Source organism: Microcebus murinus, chromosome 16 (assembly GCF_040939455.1).
Source record: "Microcebus murinus isolate Inina chromosome 16, M.murinus_Inina_mat1.0, whole genome shotgun sequence".
Lineage (NCBI taxonomy): Eukaryota > Metazoa > Chordata > Mammalia > Primates > Cheirogaleidae > Microcebus > Microcebus murinus.
This window is the reverse complement of record NC_134119.1, coordinates 52,022,034-52,044,546: the sequence shown is the minus strand read 5'-3', so window position 1 is coordinate 52,044,546 and position 22,513 is coordinate 52,022,034. Positions and strand designations below refer to the sequence as shown.

The following is a 22,513-nucleotide window of genomic DNA, read 5'->3' as shown; positions in this document are numbered from 1 at the left end:
ACTGCAGGAAGTAGAGGAACACTTCCCAAAGGAAGGGCATTTAACATAGGGCTTTGAAGGATGAATAGGAGTCTATCTGTTTCAAGCAGAACAGGTATAAGTAAAGGGGCATTTTCATCAGCTGAATACAATGTGTAGTTTTTCATTCATGAGAATCTGGCTTATCAGGAAATCAAGCCCCTTAAAAATGTGTTTCTTCCCTCTTGTTAGGCAACATCAACAAACCGGACCAAATACTACGTCTCTTATCGTCGCAATGAATTTGTCCTGATGAAGCTGCCGAAGTATGCATTGCCAAAGGTGAGAGTGGCTCCCCATTCTACCTGGCCCCGTGGCCAGAGCTTGGGCTTGCAGGTGTGGAGGTGCTCAGTGTCCCAGGTCATAATGGACAAGTGTGGCCATGCTCCTCCAAAAACTCTCCCCGCACACCTTCCATTCCAGCCAACCGAGCCCCTTCCAGCCTCAGATGTGCCCAGCCTCTACCTGTTTTAGGGCCTCTGCCAAGCTCTTCCCTCTGCCGGTTTTGTCTTTCACCAGAACTCTCGCGCGTGTGATGTTTCAGGAGCATGTCACTCACTAGCGACCCTGCAGGCTGGTCCAGGCCTAGGTTTCTGCCCTCATTCCATCCTTCTTCCCGATGCCAGGCGCTGGGGACCCCGCTCCTGTGTCCACCCCTGCTCTTGTTGGCATTGCCAGGGGTGGGGACAATTTCTGTTTCATGCAGCCCTGCACTCCAGCCACCTAGTTGGGTGCATGGCACACAGTAGGTGCTCAGTTAATGCTACATCCTTCCCCTAGCCTGGGCGAGCAAACAGGAGGGATCTGGGGCAGATCTGCCGCACCCCGCCCCTGGCCCTGCCCCGGAGCCTCGCTCCACCACCCCACCCTGCTTGTATGTTATTCCCACCTCACAGAGGAGGTGAGCACGTTCGGAGAGGCTGGGGAGCCTGTTTGAGGCCACACAGCCAGTTAGACTCAGAAGCGGGTGTCAAACCCAGGCCCGAGTGAGTCAGCCCAGGCTTGCGTCACAGCCCCTCCAGGGGACAGTCGGAGGATGCGCTTCACAGACTGCTGCCCCACCTGCATAATTGAGAGACCCGGGCGGAGCCTCCCCTGCCTCCACGCGGATTCACTGAGCGCCAAACGTAAGCCAGACGCCGTGCTGCGGGCCGGCGCTGCAGCTGCGGCCAGCGCCAGGCCTCTGCGCTGCAGGGCTCCCCACGGACAGGCGGAGGCCGAGGAGACAGACACGTGTGCGAAGCAGCTGCAAGTTGTGGTTGGCTGTGCAGGGAGCGAGACGTAGAGTGACAGAGGACGTGTGTGCGTGTGTGGCTGGTTTAGGCCTCTGGAGGGGACGTTTCATCTAAAGCCCAAAGCACATAAGGTGGCTCTGGGAAGAGCAAGGAAAAGCGATTCCATGGAGGGCTGAGCACGAGCAAAGGCCCTGGGGCAGAGAGTGCACGTAGAGGACGCCACTGCCCTGGGCTTCCAAGCTGGGGGCTGTAGATTGTGATAAAGTCCTTGGGCACATGAGCTTCTGTGCTGGGGAGCCAGAGATGGGAAAAGTCCAGGAGGCCTTCTTAAAACTTCTCTTTAAGAAAAGAAAAATAGAAAGGAAAGGAAAGGAGCAAGCTTAGTAGACTGATTCCAGGCTCAGCTGAGCAAACTGCAAGCTAATGGCTCCAGCTCAGGCAATGGCAGCTGGCATCCCTGGGGGTGAGGGATTGTCTCAGATGGGAGAGGCTTTCTCTTGGCCCCTGGGCAGTGGCCTGGGGCTGTGCCATCAGAGGCCCCCCGAGTCTCGGGCCGTCTGTCCCAGCGTTGCAGAGGCAGGCGCACCGCTGGGGCCAGGCCCACGCCCGGGGCCGGCTCTGCCCCTCCCGCAGCGGGCGTGGAGCGGCTGGACCAGCTGCCAGGTCGTTTCCAAGGGCGTTCTGAGGCGCCCAGGGCCACAAGCCAGGACCTCTGTGACTTGGAGCGATGGCTCCCTGGGCCTCCGCGTCCCCGTCTGCAGGTGTGATGTCACAGGGTGTTTCTCGAAGCCGTCGGTGAGATTTGCAGGAAGCGCCATGGCGTGCCCCCACCTCGAGCCCCCAGAATGCATTTCACACGAGCTTCCTCCTTCCCCGACACCCACTCTCATGACAGGCGACTGTCAGCTGAGGAGACCGTGCCCTGCTCAGCCAAACCACACTCTTCTCGTGTGGACGTTTGGGCCGTTTCCATTTTCCATAGTTACCAACAGTGCTGCAATGAATATATTTGTGCCTGCAGGTATTTCTTTTTAATTCTCTTAAGTTAAAAGGCTAAGAAGAACTCTGGGACAAAGGACATAAATATTTGTGCAGCTTTGCTTTCTAAAACACTTCCACCCGACACCAGCAAGGTTAGAGTGGATCAGTTCCAACACAACATTGCCAAATTTTGCATTTTATCATTTTTTTGATCTCCTTCTATGTTAAAGGATACAAATGATACCCTTTTGGTGTTTTAATTTACCTATCTGTGAAAACTATAAAGGTTAAACAGTTTTTCTTATATTTGCCAATATCTTTTGTTTGAATTGTTTACTTGTAATGATTTTATTTAAAAAAAAATACTCAGGTTCCCTGAAAGAGGAAAAAAATAAAATAGGCCAAGGCTATAAACACAAAAGAGAAGAAAAATTCAAATAACTATCAATTATATAAAAAAAAATTTATAAAAAGGGATAAATGCAAATTTACCTTAAAGTAAAATATTCCTGTATTTGGAATAATGCATTTAAAGTCAATTGATATCCACAGACCACAAGAATAAAGGAGGAAGTGACATCAGGGACGATGGCGGAGGAGAAAGCACCAGGATCTATCTGCCCCCGACAGCAACTGCACTGGCAGAATCTGTCCGTGTGATTATTTTGGAACTCTGAAGTCTATTCAAAGGCTTTCAGTTTCCAAGTGATGGCCTGGATGGCATATCAAGGTTAATTTTGACATCGCAGCTTCTGTGGCCATGAGAATTTCAGCTCTTAGCCCGGTGAAGGCCACCCACGCCCCACCCCAGCCCTGCGGCCCGCGCTCCCGGGCGGCCTGCACCCGCGTGCAGGAGCCAGAGCGGGCGTGAGACCTGTCCTCCCGATGCCAGGGCTGTGCTGTGAGTGTTGGTCGCTTCTGACCTGCCTGCACAGGTGCAGACACACAGGCGGGCACCATGTCACAGCCACCACTAGCTGAAGTGGCTTCCAGGGCATTTAAAGGGCCAGAGCCTATTTTTATCCCTTTTAGTTTCCCCTTTTGGGAGCCAGACATTAAAGGACTAGTACAGTGAAAAGCAGCCACATATATGGGGGATTAGCACAGTCACCATGCGTGCCCAAGGAAAAGCGCAACTGAGAAAGGCGATCCTTGGTACAGAGACAGCCTACAGCAATCGAAAATAAAAACAAAAGATGGCAAGCTCTGCAGAAAGAGGACAAGCTAATTACCAGAGTTACCATATTATTACATGAGACGTTATATTCAGATGTCCAGATTTTGCCCTAAAATAAGTTATGAGGCACACAAACATGCAATCCAAGGAAAAAACCAATAGAAACCTTCTCTGAGAAAGACCAGATGGCAGACCATCTAGACAAAGACTTTCACACACGTGGTCATAGAACTAATGAGAAACACAGATAAAACAAGAAAATGATGTATGGACAAAATGGAAATAGCAATAAAGAGATAGGGAACATAAAAATGAACGGAAAAGAAATTCTAGAGCTAAAAAGAATAATTGAGAATTATTTGAATTCACTTGAGGGGTTCAAAAACAGATTTGAAAGGCAGAAGAAAGGATCGGGGAACTTAAAGTCAAGGCGACTGAAATGATCAAGCCGAAGGCACGGAGAGAAAGAAGACTGATGAGAGCGAATGCCGCCCAAGAGGCCTTTGGGCAGCACGAGGCAGACCACACGCGCGGCGGGAATTGCAGAAGGAAAGTGGAGAGATGGCGGAGAGATCATTTGAAGACGTAATGGCCAAAAACGTCCCCAAATTGATGAAAGACGTCAATATAAATATCTAAAAAGCTTGCCAAACCCCAAGAAGGGCAAACACAGGAGACCCACACAAGACACATAATCAACCTGTCAAAAGACAGAGACAGAGAGAGGCCCTGGAGCGCAGCGGGAGAGAAATGACCTGTCGCGACGAGCAATCCTCGGTAGGACGGTCAGCAGGCTGCTCACGGGAGCCCCGAGGCAGCAGGCCGTGAGCTGACAAGCTCCGAGTGCTCAAAGAATTTGCTGAGGGTGTTCTGTGAATTGTATATAAATGTCTACGGCGAAATTTCGCTGTCATGTCTAGTACAAATGCTTTTAAACTTTTCTGAAATTATTCCTTTCAAATGCATTCACTATAACTAATAGAATAATATATACAAGTGCCATTATAATGCAATATAATATTATAAGATATAATACAATTTCCGGCTGCCTCTTCATTCCTACTTCCCTGACTACCTCACTTCCTGGAGGAAACTCCTGGGAACTCTGGGTATCTATTCTGCCCCTTCGTGCTAGTTTAACCAACACCGAACTTTAGCTAGTACCTTGTTTCCCAGCTTCCCTTGCAGCTACATGTGGTCACGCTTCTAGAATCTGGCGGATGCGATGCTAGCAGAATTGTCCTGTGTGACTTCCCAGATCCCTCTATTGAAGGCCAGCCTTTCTTCCCCTCCTCCCTGCTGCCTTGCATGTCAGTGTGATGGCCGGAGCCCCAGCACTCATCTCAGACCGTGAGGACAAGAGCCACATCGTGAGACAGGGGCAGGGAGTGGTGACCTGGAAGAAAGGAGCCTCTGTCCCTGTGACTTTGTGGCACTTCCAAGCTGGACTATCTACTTCCAGATTTCTTTTACATAGGAGAGAAATGAGCTTCTACCTTATCTCAGTGGCCTTTTTTTTTTTTTTTTTTTTTTTTTTGCCTGTTTCTGTTACTTGTAAGCAAACTTAATTCCACCTCATAACAAATACTGGGAACCTTGGTGTTTCCTTCCACATATTTCTCCAGGCGAGAACCAGGGCACACAAAGATGTACAATCACATATCCATATATGTGAATGTTTCTCATGTCCTTTGTTTAAAAATGCTATCAACGAATGTCTCTGCTTCTATCTTTTCTCAAAAAATAAAATAAAATAAATGCAAAATTTAGCAAAAATTGCCTATTATTTATAACTCTGCGATCAGCAGATATTTCTAGAAGGCCATTGTCAATATCAGCATACACAAAGTGCAATGAGTGGGCTCTAACCCTGCTGGCGGGCAAGGAGCTAATGAAAACTTCAGGACAGCAATTTAACAAGTAGCATGAGCTTTAAAAATGTCCCCAGTCTCCATTGCAGTGATTTCCCTTCTTGGGAATAACCAGAGAGGCAGAGATCTACGTCTAAGAATGTTCATGACTGTCTTGCAATAATGTTGAAAACACTAAAGATTTACCAGTTGGGAAATGGTTCAATAAAATCTAGTCTAGCCACAAAATGGAATATCATGTAGTCATTAAAAGTGGTGTTTATAGATAATTTTAACAGCAGAGGAAACTGCTCCCCATATAATGTTAAAGACCAAAAAGTTATAAACTATACATTAAAATATATGAATCACACTTGGGAGAAAGCCCAAACATAAACATTTTTAAATATTAATATTAGGTCTCTCCAGTCCACAGAATGGGAGAAAATATTTGCAAACTACCCATCTGACAAGGGATTAATAATTAGAATATATAAGGAGCTCCAACAACTCAATAGGAAAAAATATAATAATCTGATTTTTAAAATGTACAAAGCATGCACCTGTAGTCCCAGCTACTCAGGAGACTGAGGCAGGAAGATCGCTTAAACCCAGGACTTTGAGGTTGCTGGGAGCTGTAATGACACCACTGTGCTCTACTTGGGGTAACAGAGTGAGACTCTGTCTCAAAAAGAAATTAATTAATTAAACTAAAATAAAACGGGCAAAGGATCTGAATAGACATTTCTCAAAAGAAGACATATAAATGGCCAACAAGTATATGAAAAAAATGCTCAACAGCATTAATCATCAGAGAAATGCAAATCAGAACGATGATGAGATTTCATCTCACTCCAGTTAAAATGGCTTTTATCAAAAAGGCAATTAACAAACGCTGGTGAGGATGTGGAGGAAGGGACCCTCACGCACTGTTGGAGGGAATATAAAGTAGTGCAACCACTATGGAGAACGGTATGGGGTTTCCTCAAAAAAACTAAAAATAGAACTGCCCTAAGACCCAGCAATCCCACACTGGGTAGACCTCGAAAAGAAGGGAATCCAGTGTGTCGAAACGGCTTCTGCACTCCCATGTTGACTGCAGCTCTGTTCACAATCGCCAAGGTGTGGAATCAACCCAAGTGTCCACCAATGGATGAATGGATAAAAAAGTTGTGGTACGCAATGGAATATTATTTAGCCACCAAAAAAGACTGAAATCCTGCCATTTGCAACAACATAGATGGAACTGGAGAACATTATGTTAAGTGAAATAAGCCAAGCACAGAAAGATAAATCTTGCATGTTCTCAGTCACATGTGGGAGCCAAATATTAAAACAGTTTATCTCATGGAGGCAGAGAAGGAGGGTTACCAGGGGCTGGGAAGGGTACCGGGGAGGGAGGCATAAAGTGAGGCTGGTTAATGGGCACAAAAATATAGTAGATAGAATGAGCAATATTTGATAGCACAACGCAGTGACTATTATCAACAATTAGTTAGGGTATACTTTAAAATAACTGAAGGAATGGAACTGGAATGTCCCTAACACAAAGAGATGATAAATACCTGCAGTGGTGGATGCCCCAATTACCCTAATTTGATTAATTCACATTGTGTGCCTGTATCAGAACATCACATGCACTCTATAAATATATACAACTACTATGTACCCATAATAATTCGAAATAAAGATGTAAAAAATAAGTCTCTCTAGGGTGGCAGGGCAAGTAACTTTGAGACACTTTCACATTTTCCTTTGTCTCCCAGGTTACAAAAAACACTTACCAATGCATGTACCCAGGTCCAAGGGAGGCAAAGTCTGAATTAATGAATTAATGCAGCCGCTGCGAACACTGAGCCCCGGCTGTGCAGCTGAGGCCAAGGCACCCCTGAGCTCGAAGCGCCCGGGATCTCACCGAACCCTCAGTCACCCCTGCAGGGCGATCTGACTGCAGGGGCCTGTTCTCTGCCTCGGCGTGGGCCCGTGGACAGGCCTCCCCGGCGGGCAGAGAAGGACCAGTAAACGGGGCAGGGTGCCGATGGGGAGAGAGAGCAGCAGGTGGCCTGCCACCTGTAGGCACCCCACACATTGCGTAGACGGGACCCGCCGGGCCCTGGGCCTGCCCGGTACTCCTGCCCTTGTTATGCGTGTCTTGGTTCCGGTTGTTTCTGCGTGTTAGACTCATGTCCTTTAATTGTGGGGAAACACAGACCCCAGACTGTGTGGCTATGGGTTCCTCCCTGTCTGTGGGGTGCACGGTGGTTACTCCCCAACACGGCACCCCTCTTCTGCAGAGCCTTGCGGCTGCGCGGTGCAGGAGACAGGCAGGCGGTGAGGGCGGGGTCCAGCCTCACACTCAGGGGTCACCTGGCCCCGAGCGACCTGCCGGGCAGAGGCTGCCTCACCCCTGCTGGAGACCGTGCTCCACCAGCACAGTGGGGACCCGGTCTGTCACCACGCAGGGAAGCAATGACGTCCCTGCGCCCTCCCCCAGATGGGAAAGGGCGGAGCGAGGCGCGTCCTCAGCCACCCAGCCGCGTGCCGGCCTGGCCTCTCCCCGCCATCCGTGCCACCCAGCCGCGTGCCGGCCTGGCCTCTCCCCGCCTACCAAGCCCAGCGCCTGTCTTGGCAGCCGCTGCCGCGGGCGGCAGTCCCCAGCGGGCAGAGGCCGAGCGATAGTGGCCGTGGGGTACAGCTTGCCAGGGCTTCAGAGTGCGCCGTGCCGATGCCCCTTCTCACGTCTCCCACCCGAGAGAAAAGAAAAGCAAGAAACCAAAGTCATCCCTGGTTTTCTTTTGTATTTGATTGAGTTTTGGGTGTTTTCTGAATTAAAAAATCTGGAACTAGGATTGGGTTTGGTGGCTCACACCTGTAGTCCCAGCGCTTTGGGAGACCAAGAGGGAGGATCACTTGAGGCTAAGGGTTCAAGACCAGCCTGGGCAACATAGTGAGACCCCTGTCTCTACAAAAACTAAAAAATTAGCCGGGCATGGTGTTGTACACTTGTAGTCCCAGCTACTCAGGAGGCTGAGGCAGGAGGATCACGTGAGCCCAGAAGTTGGAGGCCGCAGTGAGCTATGATGACACCACTGCATTCTAGCCTGGGCAACAGAGTGAGACCCTGTCTCAAAAATCCCCACAACGTGGACCTGAACCTGAGACCACTGTGCTGAGCCCACTCAGGAGCCGCCTGAGCCTCCTGCGCCCAGAAGCAGGAACAGAGGCTGGGCTTTGCCCTGGCTTCCCCTTCCCCAGCCCTCTCCCCTCCCCAGCTCACCTGGGGAAGCCTCCTGACCATCGCGCGGGGTCCTAGTCTGCCTTCCCCACCAGACCGTGTGCCCACCGGCCTCGTGCCAGCCTGGGGCTGGCGCAGGGGCTGTGGACGAGTGTCCGGTTGTGTCAGCTGCGGCCCAGGGCCTGAGCTGGGTGGGTTACTCCAGACACCCCGCCTGCCATGTTGAAAGGGTGGGGACAGCATCTGGTTTTCCACTGTGTCCCAGTGCCCAGAAAGTACCTGGCACATAGTAGGTGCTTAACAAATATGTGGTGAATGAATGAAGGAGTAGAGGACGCGCTGATCCTCTGGTTGGCGGCGAGGAGCCAGCCCTCGCCCCGAGTCACGCTGACCATCTGGGGGTGCGTGGAGTTAGGGTGCCTCCTCCCACTGCTGCACAGCGGACAGGCTGCCCGGTGTGGGGCAAGGAGGCGGAGGTGTCCCTGGCCACGCTCCCACCCAGGTACGGAGGCTCCCAGCGTCCCCCCAGTTTAGAGGTGTGCACGGGGAGCCCAGGGAGGTAGTGGGGCTTGCCCACACCCACAGGGCCCGGGGCGCAGAGCCCAGATGCAGCTCCAGCTCAGCCCGACGCTGCTGCCAGCTCCCCCTTCCTCCCTCTGCCACCCTCAGCCCGTCCCTGACCCTGCGCCCCACCCTGTGTCCCCCAGGACCTGCAGATCATCAGCACGGACGAGAACCAGGTGTTCGTGGCGGTGCAGGAGTGGCACCAGGCAGATACCTACAACCTGTACCAGTCGGACCCGCGCGGCGTGCACTACGCGCTGGCGCTGCGGGACGTGCGCAGCTCGCGGCAGGCCGAGGAGAGCGTGGTCATCGACATCCTAGAGGTGGGACCGCGGGTGTGGCTGTGGGCCAGGCCTGCCCGCCCACCCCGCCCCTCTCCTCCCCTCCCCCCTCCCCCCTCCCCCCTCTCCCCCCACGCTCCGTCTCTGGGTCTGCAAACACCGTCTGTAAAAGGCCAGACCTTTCAGGCCCTGCAGGCAGAGGTGCTCTGTGGGTACTAGGACTTGCTCCGCCCGCCCGCCCGGGGCCCTGCACAGCGCCGCTCCCTCCTCCTCACGTCCCACCCTCAGACCCCAGCAGCCGCGCCCAGACCAGGCACTCCCGGGCCATGTCCTTTCTTCTTATCTTATCGACACCACAGCCAGGGAGGGGACCCCTCCGCCCACTTACAAGTCAGGAAACTGAGGCTGCCCAGACAGACCCAGGCACAAGCAGGAAACCCAGGACTAGCCCAGGTCTGGCTGCTCCAAGCTGGGCGCGTCCTCTGGGGACCGCTCCCCGCCACCCCACGTTCCTCCTGCATGCCCTGCCCGTGGGAAGCCCCGGTGAGGGGAACACGCTCCTGGGCCATCAGGCTGCAGGTGGGTGACACGCGCTGGGTAAGGGTGAGCCGAGTCCCTTGCAGCCACGTGGTGGCCTCTTGTCCCTGCCAGGGCAGGGGAGCGTGTCCCATGGGTGGCCAGCGGAGCCTTGGGCAGACATTGGCGTTTATGGGCTTGTAGTGGGAGGCACCTCCCAGACAGATCAGCACGGTGGCTTCAGCATCCATCTCTCCCCTGCCAGCAGCAGCGGGAAAACTGTCCCCAGGAAAGTAATGAATGGAGCCATTTGTTCACAGCGAGAGCCCGTGTGCCGGGGGCGCTCCCCAGCAGCTGCAGCTTGCTGAAAGCTCCCCTGCAGGGGCCCTCTCCTGCCTGAGGCGGGGACCCCTGTCCCCCAGAGGTGCTGTCCTGCTGGGCCTCTGAGCAGGACGCACAGGGACAGGCCTGGCTCTGGAGGTGCCGTCCTGGCCGCTGCATGACGCAGCCCTGCTGGGGGCGGAGGAGAGGTGCCAAGGCCAGGGGAGCTCAGACAGGGCCAGGCTCCCTGGGCTGCTCAGGCCACGGTGCCTGTGATGCAAGTACCACGTGCCACGCCCTGGCCACGCCCTCGGGACACAGGCAGGGCTGCCACGTCCAGCCCTCATGGAGCAGGAAGCCTGGCTCCCAAGCGCCTGGGGACACCAAATAGGGGTGACTGGCCAGCCGGGGCAGGGGTCAGGGAGTGCTTCCTGGAGGGGGCAGTGCAAAGACTGAGCTGAGGCTGCGCAAAAGCTAGCCAGGGGAGGAAGCAGGGAGCGGCACAGATCTGTGCACCAAGCCTGAGAGGGAAGAGGAACGAGGAACAGGAGACTGACGATGGCCAGGTCCAGAGGCAGCACTAGCTCGGGGTCCTCGCAAGTGGCGTCGCTTTCCTGAGATCATCAAACAGGGATCAGGCTGGTGGATACAGGCCCAACTCTGGAGCCTGACTGCCTGGGTTCACGCCCATATTCTGGTATTTGTTTGCTGTGTGGCCTTAGGCAGGTTACTTAACCTCCCTGTGCTTCCCCATGTGAAACAGGGATGGCAGTGGTACCTTCCTCCGGGGTTGCTGTGAGGACTCAGACATCAGCCCTATTAGACGGGGAGGACAGCACACCCTGTGTCCCCAGCACTTGCTCTTCTGGGGACTGGGTATAACTGCGGGGCCTGGTGCGGCCCTGGCACCTGAGGTCTGCCGCTGTCATGGTCACCGTGCACCCAGCAGCACGTCCAGCACGTTTGTTCCGGGTGTGGCTGGCAAGTGCCGTCCCTGAAGGCCAGCACTTTAAGGCGCCGTGGAGGTCTGTCCCTCTGCAGGGCACACCCAGCTTCAAGGCAAGGCAGCCACCTCTCTCGGCTCCTCCCATGCTGGAGCTTGGATTAGAAGTGGGAACTCGGGACACAGCTCCGTCCCTGCCTCTGAGGATCCCTGGTCACAGCTGGGAGACAGGCATTGCCATGGGCTGAACGGTGGCCCCCAAAAGGCCCGTCCGCGTCCTCGTGCCCGGGCCCTGCCGTGGGACCTTATTAGAAAGGGACCTTCGCAGCATAATTAGTGAAACTCGAGGTGCAATCAATCTGAGCTGTCCTGGCGGGCTCTGCACCCGCCCTCACGTCTGCACAAGACACAGAGGAGGCGCCAAGGCGCAGGAAAGGAGGCAGAGGTGCCGCCACGAGCCAAGGGAGGCAGGAGCCACCCGGCACCGGGAGAGGCAGGAGGGACCCGCCCCAGAGCCTGCAGAGGGAGCATGGCCCTGCGACGCCTTGATTTTAGACTCCAGCCTCCAAGAGAATAAATTTCTGCTGTTCGAAGCCACCCAATTTGTGGTAATCTTTTGTAGCAGCCACAGAAAAAGAATGCAGCCACGGAGCGGCAGTCACACAAAGCCACGTCGCTACTCGGAGCTGACGCTCAGCCAGCCAGACCCCCCGGGGCCTTGGCTGGTAACTGCTGGTCTGCCCAGGATGGGAGGGACCACGTTCGTTATGGCCAAGTGTTTCGTGGGGACCCAGCTGAGACACAAAATAGCAATCACCAAATAAAACCAGGCCTCGCGCACGGCGGCGTCCCTGCCCCAGGCTGGCGGCCCGACCCAGCACCGGCGCCCTTCTCCCGCCTGCCTTGCTGGGGCTCTGGGTGTGCGCGAGGCACACAGCCCCGCTGGGCGCCCCGCCGGCGCGGCCACTGGCTGCCGACACGGCAGAGGCCCGGCCACTCGGTGGGTTCCTGGCTGCTCCGAAGTCCCACACGGAGGGACCCGCCCAGCAGTCTATAGTCAACAAGCACACACACACGCGCGCACACACTCATACACACATGCTCACACTCAGACACACGCACGCACATGCACACACACGCACACACTCAGACACACGCACACACATGCACACACACGCACACACACTCACACACTCTCACACACACTCATACACACATGCTCACACTCAGAAGTGCACGCACATGCACACACACGCCCACACACACTAATACACACACTCACATACATGCACACACATACAGTCACACACATGCACACTCATACACACATGCTCACACACATACACTTGTCTTCTACATACACACATGCTCACACTCACACACACTTATTCTCTACGCACACTCACATGCTCACACATGATCACACATGCTCACATTCACACACACTTGTCCTCTACACACACATGTTCACACTCACACACACATGCTCTCACACACAAGCACACATGCTCACACACTCACACACATGCACGCACTCTGCCCTATCCCCGCCACGGCAGCTGTGGCCCGCACTGGGAGCAGTGTCTGGGGAGTGAGGTCAGCCCTAAGCAGGGAAGGCAGAGCGGAGCCTGCCCAGGACAAGCTGGGCCAGCGTGGCCCTCCCGTCCTTAGTACTTGCTATTTTGAATGGGGGCTGAGCTGAGGGGTCCCCGGAGGAAAGCCCAGGGCCTGTGGTGCAGCAGAAACAGGTAGAAACAGGCGGCGAGGGGGATTCTGAGCTCTGAGCCAGGAGCCCCGGGGGAGGACGGTGGCCCTGATGCACGCTGGCCATTGCAGTTTGGTGTCTGGACCTGGCAGGACAGCTCAGGGTTGTGAGCATCACTCAGGCCAGGAAGCCAGGCAGAACGAGCTTGCTGCGGCAGCTGTGGCAGGGTCTTGGGTCCCCGGCCCCTCCGAGCCTCACTCACCTCTAGAATGTGCCTCAGCCGCAGGGCCGCCGTGAGGGTGAAATGGGGCCGTGTGTGCAGAGCGCGCAGCATGGGGCTGGAGCACGGTGGGTACTCAGGCACGAGAGCTCCAGGGTAGGGTTACAATCCTTCTCCCATTTTTTCCCTAGGTCAGAGGGGTGAAAGGAGTCTTTCTGGCAAACCAAAAAATTGATGGGAAGGTGATGACACTTATAACCTACAACAAGGGCCGAGACTGGGATTACCTGCGACCACCCAGCATGGACATGAATGGAAAGCCCACCAACTGTAAGCCTGTAAGTACCTCTGCTCACATCAGGCACCTCCCATGGGGTGGATGCAAGACATCATTGCAGGAATCCAGAAGGTCAGAGGTGCTATGTCTGAGAGGGGCCATCTGAGACACACAAACCGCCTGCTGCTGCTGGGTGTGGTGGAAAGGGGTGAGTGCAACTCCTTGTTTACAGAGAGATAACTAGAAGTCAGACAGAGATGTGTATCCGTTCACTTTTATAAAAGTTCTGGGTAATAAACCACCCCAAACACAATTACTCCAGATCTGAGGATGTTCAGTTGGGTGGCTCTGCTGTTCTTGGCTGGGCTCAGCCGGGTGGTTCTACTGATCCTGGCTGGGTTTGCTTACATGTCTGGGAGTTAACTGGAGTTAACTGCTCCAGACTAGTCTCAGCTGTACATTTTGCCTCCTCCTCCTGGGGCCAGCCCAGTTCTCATGTGATAGCAGAGGTACAAGGGGATAAATAGAAACAGCAAGCACATTCCAAGCCTCCTTGTGTTGTATCTGGTGGATCTTATTAGCCAACATCAAGGACCAGAGAAGTACACTCTGCCCATGGAGGTAAGAAGTAGGGAGTGGATATGTGTTTATAATCTGCCACCAAAGGCAATGTACCATCATAATAAATGCAGAACTGGCCACAGCCCAAGTCTCATGAGTGCCAAAGCTGGTCCCACTATGCCAGGGCTGCCTTTCTGGATGAATACAGGTGTAGACTGCCTGAGCCCCTTGGCCATCTAGAGAGGGAAGGGGCAAGGGATTTCCCAAGGTGGCAGGGACCGCCCTAGCTCTTGCGTGGCTACCAGGGACCCAGGTGGCACACAGGCTCATGCTGGTGAGAGTAGAAGGGTGGCTCTCCAAGGGGCCCTGGCTCAGTGAGCACTCAGCGACCGGCAGCTGCAAGGCAGGAAGGGGCTGAGTGGGCCATGGGCATCTGGCCATGCTTCTCTCTCCCTCTCCCCGACCCTCTTGACTTTGGACATGGCCTTTCCAGGGCCTCTCTCCTTGCATACCACAGGGAGCTCACTACCACAAGCATCCTGGATCGTTCCCAGGTGTTCGGGCACTCAGGGTGGGGGGAGAGTCCAGAAGTGGAACTACACAGAGCTACAGTCTCAGTATCCCCACTGACTGTATGATCTTGGCCAAGTCAACCAACGCCTCTGAGCCTCTGATGAAAAGGGGGGGGAGAAGATAAAAATCCCTGTGACATTGTGGCAAGCATGAAATGAGATACTACAGGGACCTGCCTATCCCTGGCACAGAGATAGCAGGCCCTTTCCCTTTTCCTCATTCAGCAAACTCCTACTGATACCTGAATACCCTACCCACATGTCCCCTCCACTGAGAAGACTTCACTGGGCTTGCTTCTCTGTTTCCCACTGTCAACTGCAAGCCCCTCAAAGGCAGGACTGCACACTGGGACCCCTGAATCCATCCATCATTCTGCCTTAGTTTACTCATGTGTATGTATAATAGAAAGATCAGCAGTGCCTATTTTACAGCGTTTTCATTCAACAAATACACATGAGCACCTGCTGCCTGCCAGGCACTGTCAACAAAGCAGAAAGCAATCCCTGCCTTGCTGGGATACTGTCTGGCAGAATCCGAGAACGGCGGGCCCCCGGGGCCACTGCAGGCACAGACGGGCAGAGCCGGCTTCTCCACCCACCCTGAGCCCTGACACCTGGCCGGGCGGGCTCTGTGCCTCCCGGGCAGCGGCCCTGCCTGCCCCCAGGCACAGACAGCCTGCTCCGCCCCAGGCCTGAGCTGCCACCCAGGCACCTGCTCAGGTCCCCTCCTGCCAGTGATGGAGGATGGCAACACCTGCCCACCTGCGCAGGGAGTTGATTACCCGCCGTTTGTAAAAACCCTCCCGAGAACAGAGTTGCTGTGAAAGGGCTAATTTTTGTATCGTCGCCAGCGAAGTTCAGCCGTATTAATCTGTCAAAGCAAGTTTTTGCTAAGAATAGACTCTGGCCTGCAACCACGCAGCTCAGTGAGGAGATAACCTCTGAGATTTATGTCCTGACCTTAAAATAACCACGACAGGAGAGCTGGTGAGTGCGCAGCCCCGGGCGGCTGCGGAGACGCAGACGGAGGGGAGCAGAGCGCACAGGCCACCAGGGCTCAGCAGAGGCAGAGGGAGAGCCTCGGGGCGGGAGGCCGCGCCCTGTGCGTGTGGCCGCGGCACCGTGAACGGGAAATGCAGGGCTCGGCCACGCTTGGCCGAGCACAGAGACCTCCCTGAGTGTGACCCCCACTCGGCCACACGTCCTCTGGAGGAACAGGGCAAAGAGCATCCGAGGTTTGTTTCTCATCATAAAAGTGATGTCTGCTTATGGCAGAAAACTTGGAAATAAGAAATACGCATAAAGGGGAATAGGGTCCAACTGTAATCACACCACCCAGAAGTGACAATAATCGGGTATTTTTCTTTGCAATCTTTTAGCCCATACGCATGTTAAGAGGTCATCACTGGGATCCTAATGCACATGCAGTTCTTCAGCCTTCTGTTCTTCTCTTAACTCTGGGTCACGAATTTTTTCCTAGCCCGTTCAGCCAGCCCCCTGTCTGGGGATATCTTCTTCCAGCAATGGGGAAATGAAGGGGCATTTTTAATAGGTGAGTGGTAGGATAAGAACTGTTTTAGGGTGATCTACCTTAATTGGAAGATGGTTTTGAATTTGTTTTCAGCTCGAATGCAGACTAGAAGCCCATTCATTTTGTAGCCTACGGAACTCTTCTTAGACTCAGGGCTGAGGCAGGAGCTGGGCATCCCGGAGGGCTGACGCTGGGCTCCTTGCCCTCTGTCCTTCCGACAGGTTCATGACTTGCTGGACACTTTGTGCACTTCTGTAGGCCCTGCTGGCCCGTGTGTACCAGAGGGGCAGAGAAGGGGGCGTTGGGGGCAGCTCGGGCCTCCCCTCCCAGCCCACCCGGCCCTGGAGTCCCGGGACCCACCTCTGTCAGGACTGGGCCGTGTCCCGTGGCTGTCCTCACGCTGCGTGGCCTCAAAGGACTTCTGTCTCTGCCGGTGCACACCCAAGGGGCGCTCTGGAGTTCCATGCCGCCCCTTCCCTTCGCAGGGCGTCCGTGTACCCCCGGGGTCAGCACCCCCAGGCCCGCCTGCTTGCCTTTCCCTACGTCGCTCAGCCCAGCCTTGCTTGGGGCGGTGTGTAGCCTCGCTCCAGCTGTCAGGCCCCAAGGGGAATGCAGAGGGCACTGCAGCACTGCCTGCGTTTGCCAGAGGCCTGTGGGCCACGGCTGACCGCAGGGAGCCCTGAGGGGTGTTGTATCTCTGGCCCGACAGGCGACCTGGACAGACCACTGCGGTGAGGGCAGGAGGGGGCAGCCAGGGTCCGCAAGGCAGTGCCCTTAACTTGGCTCTGCCCACTGCACGCTCAGAAAGTGGTCTGATGTGCCAGCTCATCAGGGAGGGGACAAGGTTGGCAGAGACCAGCCCATGAGCCCCGTCCCTCCGCCCCACCTGGCCCTCCAGGAAGCCTAGGGCACCAAAGCAGGCCGAGCCCTGCTGAGGCTGCTTCTCCTGCCTGGAGCCTCCATCTGCTGCAAGGGCCCCTCCACCGAGACCACAGGGCTCCCCTCTCCTGCACACCCCTCCCCTTTCCGCCTGCTCTGTCAGGGTGGGCAGGGGACAAGACTGAATGGTCCCACCAAAGTTGCTAACTCACTGACCTGCCTTCCAGTCCTAGAAATCAGAAACCTCCGTGGGAGCAGAGGCTGTCACAGTTCACAGGGCTTCAGTGGGGCTGGTCCACCCCGAGTGTTCCTGGAGGGGGCTCTCTGGGGGTGACGCGGAGGCCAGGCCCTTGCCCCCAGGGCCCTGCCATCTTCAGCACGGGGGCCTGGTTGCCCTGGGGATGGCCTCCAGTCCCCTAGTCACCCGCAGGAGTGTGACTCTGCAACGGGCATGGGGCCTTCGTTTGGCTAAATTTGTCACTATTTATTTCTTTTTCTTGATTTTAATAGCTTTGTTGAGATATCATTTACATACCACACAGCTCACCCATTAAAGTGTGCAGTCCGATGGTTTTTAGTATATTCACAGATTTGTGCAGCCATCACCCGGAAGCACCTTAGCTATCCCGCCACCCATCGCGCCGGCCAGGCACCCGCCGTCTGCCCCGTCTCTGCGGAGTTCCCTGCTCGGGGCGTCACGTGCAGATGGCACTGCGCGACATGTAGTGCAGCCAGCACTTTCTTGCAGCCTCGTGCAGACAGGTGCAGCCCGACTGTCAGCTGGGGATGCCGGCCGCCGGGAGGTTGCAGCCCAACCAGCGTCCAATTTACTGAACAATTTAATTTTTAATTTAGGATAATCTGTGTAAAACATAGCTCATGGGCCAGAAGAAAGTGTTATAAAAGCATCAAATGAAGAGAGAGACTGTCTCTCAGATGGAGCAGATGCCGTAACATTGTAGTGGGTTCTGGAATGACCTGCCGCAGGGTGTGGGCCGCAGCCGCCACTGTCTCCATTTTGCAGATGAGAAAATCGAGGCCCAAAGTTGCCAGTGAATTAGTGGCACCTCCTAAGTTAAAATTTGGATCTCTGGATTCCCAATTCTAGGGTATTTCTAAACTGGAGATTTTTACCAGAAAAAAATAAATAAGTAAAAGAGGGCAAGGGAAATGTTCACCCTTGTCATAACTGAGCGATTGGGCAGCACCCTGGCCAGGGCAGGGCTGGACACAGACGCGCCAGTGGCAGCGCCATGTTAACTCGGTAGCCCCGTGAAGCAGAGGTATTGCCCCACCACAGAGAAAGACGCCAAGAGCCACGAGAGGAGGTGCAAGGACTGCAGGCCCTGCCCTTTCTGTGACCAGGCCTGGGGGCTGCCCATCTTGCTTTGTCCTGTGGAGTTCCCTGACCTGGGGGGACCAGAAAGGCTGACCCCAGAATCGTTCCCCCGCAAACCTTTTGGCATCGTTGGTTAGGTGGAGTCTCGGGTGGAGCTCCTGGGTCACCCAGGCGGGCTCGGTGTCTGAGACCCAGCGTCTCAGGCTGCCAGAGAGGGGAGAGGAGAATCGGGGTCACCAGAGCCAGCCCCCCGCAGCTCCAGGACACTAAACCACCCCTCTGCCTCTCAAGGTGCGGAGGGTCTATGGGGTGCCCACAGCTGTCCTTTGCTGCCCAGGCTACTGTGGTCACGTAGACACTCCCAGTAATGGTTCTGGGTGTCTGGACGAGTGAGCATGAGCTCGGGCTGTGCAGGCTCCAGAATGGTCCCTCGGCCCAGCACTGCATGTAGCAGCCATGTTGGAAAGCCCACCTGCCAGGACCCAAGAGCCCTCCCTGGGAGGAGCCCCACTTGCTGCGTCCATGAGTGGGGGCACCACACCAGATGCCGCAGGGCCCCGATCTAGACCAGAGAACCCCCCGATCCTCCTGGTTGCCTCACACACCTCCTCCACCTCCCATCCCTCCCAGCCCATTGGGCAAAGCTGCCTTTCCATCATGGTCAGCCTCCAGGCCAGCTGCCCACCCTGCATCACTCCTCTAAGACACGCCCAGCCCTGCCTTCTCACCCAAAGCCAAGGGGAAGGGTCAGGTTTGGCCTCAGGCCTAATCTTTCTAAGGACCCTCCTACCCAAGTGCTGACCATTGTTTCTTCTCTCCTCTTTGCAGCCAGACTGCCACCTGCACCTGCACCTGCGCTGGGCTGACAACCCCTATGTATCAGGCACTGTGCACACCAAGGACACTGCTCCAGGCCTCATCATGGGTGCAGGTGGGTGGCTGCCATCACAGTCAGCTGGCAGGCGATATACAGCCCGAGGGTAGCTTGATGGCCATGGGACTGGGGCCATGATGTGTTCATGGGAGGCAGTGCCACAACATCTCCAGGAAGCTCAGATCTCATGACAAATTCTGAAGAGTGAATGCATAACCCAGTGTGGGCATATAATACGCATTGGCTGAATAGAAGTATGGCTAGATGGAAGGGTGGATGGATGGATTGATTAATGAATGATGGATATATGAATGGATGAATGAATGATGGATGAGTGGATGAATGAACAATGGATGGACAAATAGACGATGGATGGATAGATGGATGGATGGATGGATGGATGGATGGATGGATGGATGATGAATGATGGATGAATGGATGGATAGATGGATGCATATATTGATGGATGAATGGATGGATGGATGATGGATGATAGATGAATAGATGCATGGATAGATAGATAGATCCATGGATGGATGAATGGATGATGGATGGATGATTTGTATCATGACTGACATTTATTGGCCCCTGAGGAAAGTTCTAGTTTAGTGAGAAAGAGATGCACATATACAACTATCATTGTTTACAAAACCAGAATTATAATTTGCATGTGTGTATTTCTCCCCCACTAAACTAGAACCTTCTTCAGGGATCATTAAGTGTGTGATGATTGAGTAATACCATATTTATTTTAGTTATAAGGGTCACTCAAAGACCAAGCAGGGCCACCCTGTCTGAGGTCACTTGGTTGGGATGTGGATAGCCAGGCAAGACTTTGCATGACCACTTTGCAGCTGGGGTAAATGACAGAGAGGCAATGTCTACTGCCTCATCACAGAGGAGAGATGACAGAGAGACATGGCCCAGAGCTCATGGCCTTCTGAACCCAGGACCCTGTTCCTAGTTGTCCCCAGCACCATCTGCAACCTGGTGGGGGTGGCTGTGTCTCTGAAGGCCAAGCACTGGCTAGATTTGGACCCAAGACTCTGAGCTGAACGCCACATCCCACCCCTCACCATGTCCCAGCACAAGGCTGGGACCTGGCCCAAGGTGGGCCCTCCACGGCTCCTTATGAATGAGTGAGTGAATGAACAAATGAGTGAATGAATGGCCACGCCGACATGGCAGGAGGGCCTTCTGGGCAGAAGAGGGAGCATGGGCATTCAGAGTGACTGAACCGACACAGGTTGGCTGGGGGATGAAGACCCCATAAACGATGTGGGTTTCTAACAGTAGAGACCTTGACCGTCAGGACGAGGCGTGTTGACGTTACCCCGAGAATGTGGGGCTTTACGGAGGGAAGGGACACCAAGAGCAGACGGAAAGTATAACGCCTTCCACCGCTGAGGCTCCCCGCGTGCGCCCAGTGCCCGGGGTCCCTTCCAGCCGGTGTCAGCTGGGGTGGACGGCATCTGCCTGGTGGTTGCATTGATAAGTGAACATTCTGCACATCTGCATCGATTTCAATGAAGTTGTTAACGGAAAAAAGCTCAAACTCTGTAAAATAATTTAAAGATTTATTCTGAGCTGAATATGTGTGACCATGGCCCGGAGAACCACACCCAGGAAGCCTAGAGCAAGTGGTGTCACCACGGTCGGGTTGCAGTGTGGTTGTGTACATTTCAGGGAGGCAGGACTGACACAAAAAGTCATAAGTCAATCCATGGAAGGCGTACATCAGTTTAGCCCGAAAAGGAAGGATGTCTCTAAGCAGGGGGTTACAGTTATAGGTGGGCTTAAGGATTCTTTGATTTGTAATTAGTTAAAGAAATGAAGCTTTGTCTAAAGTCTTGGAATGTCTTAAGTTAAGAGAAGGAAGTTTGTTAATCAGAGGCGAGCTGCCTAACATATACCGGACATACACCCAGACCCACGTGACCCGTTAAGTAGATCGATGACCGGCAGATGTGGTCCAAGCCTTGGCTTGCACGGCCTGAGGCCTGTTAGTGAGTCACAAAGGACGTCTCCACGAAGGGAGGGGGCCTGAGGAGGCGTGTCTGACCTCCCTTCTCATGGCCAGCAACTCAGCTTTAGGGAATCTCTTGGGTCCTCTTGGCTAAGAAGGGGTCCACTCAGTCAGCCAAGGGCTGAAGTTTTTATTTTAGTTCACAGAGTTCATCGCCTGTCAGTTTCCAAAGTCCTTGAAAGCCCAGAGTGAGTGTCCTGGACCCAAGAGCCCCGTGCGCGTCCCTGAACTGTGGCCATCCCACCCCTGCAGCCGCAGCCTCCCTGCAAGGGCAGGATGCTACACTGGCATTTCACTCTGCTTCTGTGTAGTCGTGGCCAGGGCTTTCCCCTAAGGGGGAGCCGTCCGTGCAGTGTGGGCCAGTTGACGTGCAAGTGTTTCCATCCTCCCCTCCTGAGCTCTGCGGGAGCAGAAGGGACTCTCCCTGGGGGCTGGGGCTCTAGGGAGCAGAGGCGAGTGGGAGCTGGCTCCACACTCCCCTGTCCCATGTGGTGCTAGCCCTGGCACAGGCTTCGGCCGCCTGACTGCACTGCCAGGGGCAGCTGGGGGGTGGGTGCATGTTTCCCGGGGTCACTCCCCTGCCCTCCTCGGAGGCAGGTGGGCGAGAGCTGCAAGCCCAGGCACTGCCACCTCCCAGCTATAGGACTTTGGGCATTTCACCGGGCTTCTCTGAGCCTCAGTTTCCTCGTCTACAACAGGAGAGGACAAACTCCCACTGTAAGGGTGAGGCGGGGTGAGCAGAAGCATGCGATTCGGGCGTGTCTGAATCGTCCCTGCGCTTGGATAGCTGCAGCATGCCCCAACCCGTGCCAGGCCCCTGCCAGGGCCCTGGAGATGTGGAGAGATGAGGCTTTGCCCCTTAAGGATGTTCGGGGGACAAAGGGACACAGGATATGGGCCTTGATTCCGCCCTGGGGTTTGCGCTGGGACCGGCAGACAAGCTGGCAGCTGCTGCAGCCACACAGGCTGGTGCTCCCGGCCGGGCCGCCGAGCGCGGGCAAGGCGTGGGGTGGGGCAGGGCGGCGATGGGAGGTAGCGTGGACGCGCCCCTGTCCTCGGGTCCAGTCCACAGGGGCCAGGCCTGCAGAGGGGCCTGCAGAAAGCGGGGCCTCGAACCCAATCAGGACGAGGAAGGACAGATTCAAGAAGCAAAGGCAGGACTCTGGTGTCTGGCCGCAGGTGGGGGGCGGCCACACCCACCTGCAGGAACCCAGCTGGGGCCGAGATGCCCGTGGCATGATCTCCCGGACGTGTCGGGCACAGAAAGGCAGGTCCACCCCCAGCACAGCCTTGCTGGAGTGACCGCGTCTGAAGGACCCTGCATTCCGCAACTTTGTCCTTTCTTCCTTTCGGTAGGCTGGGACCCGGGCTCGTGTGCATGCAAACCTCCTACGAGTAAACACTTCCT

General features: G+C 54.9%; 1 protein-coding gene across 2 annotated transcripts in view; it reads left to right on the top strand.

Annotated features, from left to right (window-relative positions):
• Positions 1-22,513, top strand: part of SORCS2 (sortilin related VPS10 domain containing receptor 2) — a 516,842-nt gene that overhangs the window by 453,009 nt on the left and 41,320 nt on the right. For both annotated transcript variants that reach the window (XM_075992934.1, XM_020282017.2), the window contains exons 8-11: positions 211-300; positions 9,204-9,383; positions 13,238-13,384; positions 19,034-19,136. In XM_075992934.1, the coding sequence (XP_075849049.1) occupies positions 211-300; positions 9,204-9,383; positions 13,238-13,384; positions 19,034-19,136 (520 nt within the window). The remainder of the gene's footprint in view (positions 1-210; positions 301-9,203; positions 9,384-13,237; positions 13,385-19,033; positions 19,137-22,513) is intronic.